General features: G+C 42.0%; 1 protein-coding gene across 1 annotated transcript; it reads left to right on the top strand.

Moving 5' to 3' along the window:
* Window positions 1-2,041: 2,041 nt before the first annotated feature.
* On the top strand, window positions 2,042-6,503 carry LOC104961100 (uncharacterized). Its single transcript, XM_010789319.1, has 6 exons — window positions 2,042-2,078; window positions 3,246-3,287; window positions 3,371-3,760; window positions 4,407-4,523; window positions 5,781-5,871; window positions 5,978-6,503. Exons 2-6 carry the CDS (start codon window positions 3,248-3,250, stop codon window positions 6,354-6,356), a joined length of 1,017 nt encoding a protein of 338 aa, XP_010787621.1. The 5' UTR covers window positions 2,042-2,078; window positions 3,246-3,247; the 3' UTR covers window positions 6,357-6,503.
* The last annotated feature ends 292 nt before the right edge of the window (window positions 6,504-6,795 follow it).

Below are 6,795 nucleotides of genomic sequence, written 5' to 3'. Positions count from 1 at the left end.
AAGAAAAGTGGGAGAAAGAACTCGGGATTGATATGACAGAGGAAGAATGGTATAATGTATGTAGAGTGCAGCATTCAACTACTGGGTCAAGGGTATGGAGGGAATTTGGGTGGAAAAACATAATCAGATATTCATAACCCCAAAGATAAAAGAGAGGTATGCCCCGGAACAGAACGCATGTTGGAGGCAATGCGGCGAGGTGGGGGCAGACCACACACACATTTTTTTTAAATGCCAAAAGATGAAGGGATACTGGGAGGAAGTATGGGGAGTATTGAAGGGGATATTAGGTTATGAGGTTCCTAAGACCGGCCTGATGTTATACTTGGGGAATCTGGTGCAGAAAACACACAGGGTGGGACAAGATACCTGATTAAGGTGCTGCTGGCTGCAAGCAAGAAAACAATTACCAGAGCATGGTACAAAGCAGATCCACCTACAAAGGAGCAATGGCTGGGAGTAGTACAGGAAATATTTGATATGGAGAGATTCACACACATATTGAGGGTCCAGGAAGGGAAATTTGAGTCCAAATGGGAAAAATGGGTTGAATATAAAAGAAAAATGAACGACACCACAAATTGAGAGTTGGAACCAGACCATGATGTTGCATTAAAATAGGATAGAAAGCTTCCATGTCACTGTTTGCTTGTTTTTATTATTATTTGTATTTTCTTTTTTCTTCTTCAATGGGTTTCTAATTCAAGTGTATACTGAACTATATGTGGTTTTGTATGTTTATAAAAATGTCAATAAAAATTTAAGTGAAAAAAAAGTGTTATAGTCTTTGTTGTTATGTGTGTGGGGGAGTCTACCAGGGGCCGTGGTGGTTGTACGGCTGTGGTGGTTGACAGTGGCCTCCTCTGATTGGTCAATTATTTTTAACAAGGGATTCCAATTTTGCCTGGCCTCCTCACAACCGTGACATGAGTCTGCAGTAAATCTGTTTCACCACACACTCACCATTACATTTAGAGAGGCGCTGTCTAACACAGTAGAATACTCAATGACAATAGCAGACAGCTAAGAAGAATTTCCCAAACTTAAGTGTTTCTTATTAAAACTAGAACTACAGTGTTGTTGCTTACCAGTGTCGGCTTCTATGTTATTTTGGTCACAGATTCACAGGAGAGCCATCCCATGGTGGACAGATGAGTGCAGTAAAGACAAGAGGAATGTTTTGACATTATGAAAGAGAACCTTTAATTTTCAAAAGTGAATAGCTCTGTTCTCTCACTGAAAAGGTTCAAACGTTTTGTTGGGGGAGTGGAGGTGTTTTAGAAGCTGTTCAGTGTTAAAGATGTGTTTATGATGTATTATAAAATGGGTCGTGAAAGAAGTTTTGTCTATATTGTACACATCAGATCTATAATAAAGATTCTTCACAACTGTTAGCATTTCTTACGCCTGCACTGTATATTACGTAACACTGATTTACTAATATCTGCACTGCCTACTGTGACTGCTGAGTGTCACACTGTTCATTACACACTGTGCTGTTTATATTCCCCTTACTTTGTCTTCTATATTCATTGAATAGTATTTACTGTGATTCTGAACTCTGTGCTTCTGTTTGGATGCTGAACTGCATTTGGTTCTCTTATCTGAACAGACACAAACACCAGTGACACGGAGGTCATTTACCTCTCCGCACCTCTGCTATAAAAGTTAAACCCTTCAACAAGTCTCAGTGCAGGCCTTCAACCCCCCCCACAAACAGAAGAGAGGTAACCAGGCCTCAAGGTCAAAGACCTGAAATGAAAAGTCTGAACTTTGTTTTAAAGGCTGCACAGTTCCTGAGCTCTCTTTATTGTAACGTGCAGACGGAACAGATACATAAAAAGGCTGATCCAGAGGACAGACATGGCTGAGTTTTCTAACTGAGATCATTTTACAGCCTTGCTTCATTTCACCACCAATAAATAAGAACAGTCTATATGCTTTTAAAGGCAGTTTGTCACGTGCAGGGTTGCAGGCCCCTCCCCGTGAACTTTGGAAAGTGTGTCGTCCTTCATCGTTGTGTTTTCTAAACACTCTGGTATTCCCTCCACATCTCAGCCAGACAGAACATCCTATAAGTGAGTACACACACTAATAACCCACTCTATTAGTATATGTACGGTTCAACATGAGACAGTTGAATAGTATTAACTTTGGCATTCTGACTTATGTTTTTGTACTTTTTTTGTATAATGAGGAGATTTTCAGGGAGGGTAAGGGTCTTTTAGTCACAGCGTGTAAAACTTGTGTTACCTGTGTGGGGTCATGTTATTTACTGACAAATGCTTCACTCTCTCCCCATGGTATGCGCTCTGCTAGTTAATAATGCTAGTTATTGGTGTGCTATGCTGTTGCTCTGTAGAGGATGGTATGAATCAGGACAGCATTCTGGTGGCAAGGCGTACACAGTATGTTCTTATATGTTAGAATATAATAATAGACATGTATTATTGTGAATTGTATGGGGGCATTTGTATTAAGATAAGATGAACCTTTATTGATCCCTTGGGGGATATTTAGTTTAGTATATTTATCTTTAAATATACATACGGTACAGTACAAATACAGGTGCCAGATCGGAGAGGCTGCAGGTCTGTCAGCACCAGGGAGCAGTTGGCGGTTTGATGCCTTGCTCCAGGGCACCACGGCAGTGCCCAGGAGGTGGATTGGCACCTCTCTGGTGATTTTATACTTAAGCTGGAGCTTTAATCACATGCTGTAGGAAATGAACATGTGGTCACACTGCTCTGGAGGAAGCTTTACAGATGGTCACCACTCACTCATTAGTTATAGCACATTCATATCTGATCTTGTTTCCTTAGTTTTTATTCAGATTATATTTGATTGAAAAAACAACTGCTGTACAACTAAGTACAAGTTTCAAAACTCTTTTCAAAAATGTAAAGGATTTTTAATATTTGACACATAACAACATTGTTTTTTACTTTGGAAGGTTCCGTTTATGAACATTTATGTGAATTATATCAGTGAATATTAAATGTGCTTAGCAGAGGTAAACATTGCAACAACATGTTCTGTTTAATGTATAATATTGACCAAAAACAGAGGACACTAACAGCAAGTATGGATTTATTAAGTGGATTTTATTAAATATAAAGTCATGTACTGTACGTTTAACAAAGCTTATAGAGAACACATCATGCTCAGGTTCATGCCTGTTGAATCACCCTCTGATCTGATAGTAAAGTGAATCTTGTGTGATAACAATGCTTATTCCTCTGTAGATATGTTTGAGCCCTGGATCTTATTGTTTCTTCCCCTGTTAGGTAAGTTCATACGACATTCAGACACATTTAAAGGAAATGGTTATATTTACAACAAAGAATCTAACCATGTGATTGTCACACAGCTGCAGGGGCGAGGGGCTTCATGGTCCACAACATGCAGCGCAGCCTGTGTCTGGAGGAGACCCCCGCCACAGGGGAGGTCCTGCTAAAGAGCTGCAGCCTGGACTCAGAGTCTCAGCAGTGGGCCTGGGTGGACCAGGGCCTGCTGATGTGTGTCCCATCATCCAGGTGTCTGTCGGCCCTGCAGATGGAGCCCGTCCACACAGGGCCCTGCTGGGGGCCGGGGGTGGATGTGAGGGGGTTAATGTGGGACTGTGACAGGGGCAGGTTGATCAGCAGGGACTCCTCCATGCTGCTGTCAGTGGATGGCGGGCGTCTGACTCTCGCACATGACAGCAAACACTCAAAATGGAAATCTCTGTATGAGGGGGACATCTGCCACGAAAGTCTCAGTGAGTCAGCGAGGATTAAAGCAGGCCTGTGCTGAATTCCACATCCAGGAGTCATTTGTACATCAATATCCATCATGCTCTCTCTTTTAGAGTTTAGAGTGTTTTGGTCTCTACCTACTGATTTAGCTGCTAAATGTTCCACAAGGTCCAGCAGCTGTCTCTCTCTGAGTCTGTCTGGTGAGCCTTTTTACAGCATTCTCACTGAAACATCTTCCTGCTGCTGGAAACTGCAGTAGGGGAAGTGCACATGTCAAGTTGTGAGCTGTTATGTGCTGCATGTGCTTCATATTGTGATAATGTTGTGTTTACAGCTTGTGCTGCTGCCCCATGTGGCTACCATTAGGTGTTGCAGCTTTAAAAGTGGCCAATGGCAATTTTTCTAATGTACCTGCCATGTATTAGTTAAAACAAACATCTGGTAAATTAGTTATAGGAAATTAAAATTGTAATTTAAGATTAGAATTGCTGAAAAATAAATGTGGTATAAGATTGAATTTGGACAACTGGTAAAACATAATACTGTGTTACCTTTTACAACAAATATGTAGTGCATTGACTTGTTTTGGAGACATTATTTAACATTATTATCATTTAAGTTTGATTATGGGTTTGTATTTTATGTGTCATACGGTATGTGTCTCTGCAGGATCCAAGAGGGCGTCTAAACATCCAGAAGAGTTTGAGTTAGCGTCAGAGGAGCAGAGCAGCGACATGACGGAGGAACAGAGAGCATACCTGCGCTGGTTCTATCGCACAGAGGACCGTAAGTACTGCTGCTGCTCCTCAAATACTTCATCTTATAGAAATGTTGTCAGAAATCCCTCTCATCACAGAAAAAGGATAAGGCCAATTTGCCATGGGGGATCTGAAGTTCCTGACAACTCAGCCTCCAGGTTCATAGTGACACACAAACCGCTCCACCATGATAAGAGAGAGGTGAATTAGAGTAAAGAGAAGGGCTTAGAAAAAAGAGACTGGGTTGGCTCATGGTTATCTTTAATGGCTAGCATTCCTTCTTTACTAGCAGAGGCAGAGGTGTTGCATTTTTAATACATAAATCACTCACTGGAGATTTAATCAGACAAAATTGATAAGATGTCATGATGGCCTCCTACAGGGGAAAACAAGTCATTTATGAATATATGTGCTTCAGTTGCCGTATAAACAGATACAGATGAAGTTAAACAAATCTTACTGGTTACATGCTTCCTTAATAGTGGCTGGAGGCCTGAACTGAAGTCTCCACAGTCTTGATCAATCTGAACACAAAAAACCCAAACTAGACCAGTTCTCCTTCTGTTCAAATGTACACACCTTAGGCATCGCTGGGAAAAGTGATCACAGATCACTAGAAGCACGATGTTTTAAAAAGTGCTCCTGAAGGCATTCTGTCATCACACTTCATCTCTTTAAATAGAGAATGTATTAGCCGTTTAAATACTTAAAAAAACTAGAGTGAGAAAAAGACCACCCACAGGATACGTATGTATAAAAGTGCACCTCTGTAACAAACTGCACCACAGCTTCTGGTTGTGATCACTGTGTGCAAAGCTCTACATTTAAATCACTTAATGAGCTTTAATGTCTTAAAAGGATTCACAAATGCACAAAACTCTATGCCTGCACTTCTAGATGTGCTTACAATTACTTCCTGGCCGGACTTACTAGCATTTGTGGTGTATGCTTAAGGTTTTTCGTTGCTACTTACCAAGTAAAAAATTGCAATGGGCTTTAAATTCATTGCATCTAATGACGTGATGCGCTCTGAGCTAAAAACACTTAATTTACAAATAAACAACGACAAAAAAACAAAGCATCTTCACAAAATCCATTTTGTCTCCCAATAGTCAAACCCTAAGACAACATATAAAGCAAAATAAAGACAAGAGAGCATAATGTATCATCACATGATCAGCATAGAACGGACCGCGGTCGCTGAAAAACGTCAACAGATCACGAGTTGGGAGGGAGAATGTGTTGAGCTGTGTGTTATATCAGTGTCGTCTGCTTCCTGTTGCAGCAACCATATGGACGTTTGTGCTGCTGGGACTGGCCTTCATCTGCCTTCTTGTTGGGTTTCTGCTGCTGGGAATGGGGGCCATGGCCAACAAGTAGGACCTGAAGTTACACTATGACACTGCCAATGCAATGCATGTATGGAAATGAATAGTTTTGATGGTTTTAAAGGCTGTTCATCGTCAGTTATTTTCCCCTCAGGAGCCGTAGGAAGATTGCGAAGTACAAGGCAGCAGCTTCTGGGACTCAGAGGAGCAAGGAGCTGGAGACCATCGTCCCCCTCAGAGAGGACCAGCCCCCCCCTCCCAACGGGGAGGTGAGCGAGTTCAAAGCAGGGCACATCATGGTCACATGGAAAGACGGGAACATCTCCTCCTTGTACTCTGATCCTGTAGCAGAGCAGGAGAAACAGGAAGTGGATCAGGAGGAGAAACAGGAAGTGGATCAGGAGGAGAAACAGGAAGTGGATCAGGAAGAGAAACAGGAAGTGGATCAGGAGGAGAAACAGGAAGAGGATCAGGAGGAAAAACAGGAAGTGTCAGCTGCTGAGGCAGTGATGACGATCCAAAAGCAGGTGTGAGACAGTGTTTGAGATTACCATGCTGCTCAGGAGAGCTTTTAAAGACAGCTTTCATCATGCTAACTTTAACAGACCTCTAATACCGTAATTTTCGGACTATAAGCCGCACCTGAATATAAGCCGCAGCAGCGGCATACCACTCTCGGTTCCACTTTTACTTTTGCGCGCTACCTGTCTCACTCTTTTCCGGCCTCCAGCTTTTCCTGCTGGAACCCGCCGCTTAAAGGTGGGGGTCCGCGGACCGGCCATAGAGCCCATAGAGTTAAAGGTGTTGGCCGTTAGCTGTAAAAATCCATAGATTAGCCGCACCGTTATATAAGCCGCAGCGTCGAAAAATAGGGAAAAAGGCGCGGCTTATAGTCCGAAAATTACGGTACTCTGAAGTTAAAGCAATACAATCTTTTATGTATCATTTTCTATACATCATCTAATAAAACTC

Source organism: Notothenia coriiceps, unplaced genomic scaffold, assembly GCF_000735185.1.
Source record: "Notothenia coriiceps isolate Sejong01 unplaced genomic scaffold, NC01 NC01_scaffold00032785, whole genome shotgun sequence".
NCBI lineage: Eukaryota > Metazoa > Chordata > Actinopteri > Perciformes > Nototheniidae > Notothenia > Notothenia coriiceps.
The sequence above is the reverse complement of the archived record's forward strand: the minus strand, read 5'-3'. Positions and strand labels throughout refer to the sequence as shown.

Coding starts and splice junctions, on each gene's coding strand:
- LOC104961100 (XM_010789319.1), top strand. CDS start 3,248: ATGTTTGAGCCCTGGATCTTATTGTTTCTTCCCCTGTTAG. Junction 3,288..3,370: donor ATTGTTTCTTCCCCTGTTAG/GTAAGTTCATAC, acceptor ATTGTCACACAG/CTGCAGGGGCGAGGGGCTTC. Junction 4,524..5,780: donor GTTCTATCGCACAGAGGACC/GTAAGTACTGCT, acceptor TTCCTGTTGCAG/CAACCATATGGACGTTTGTG.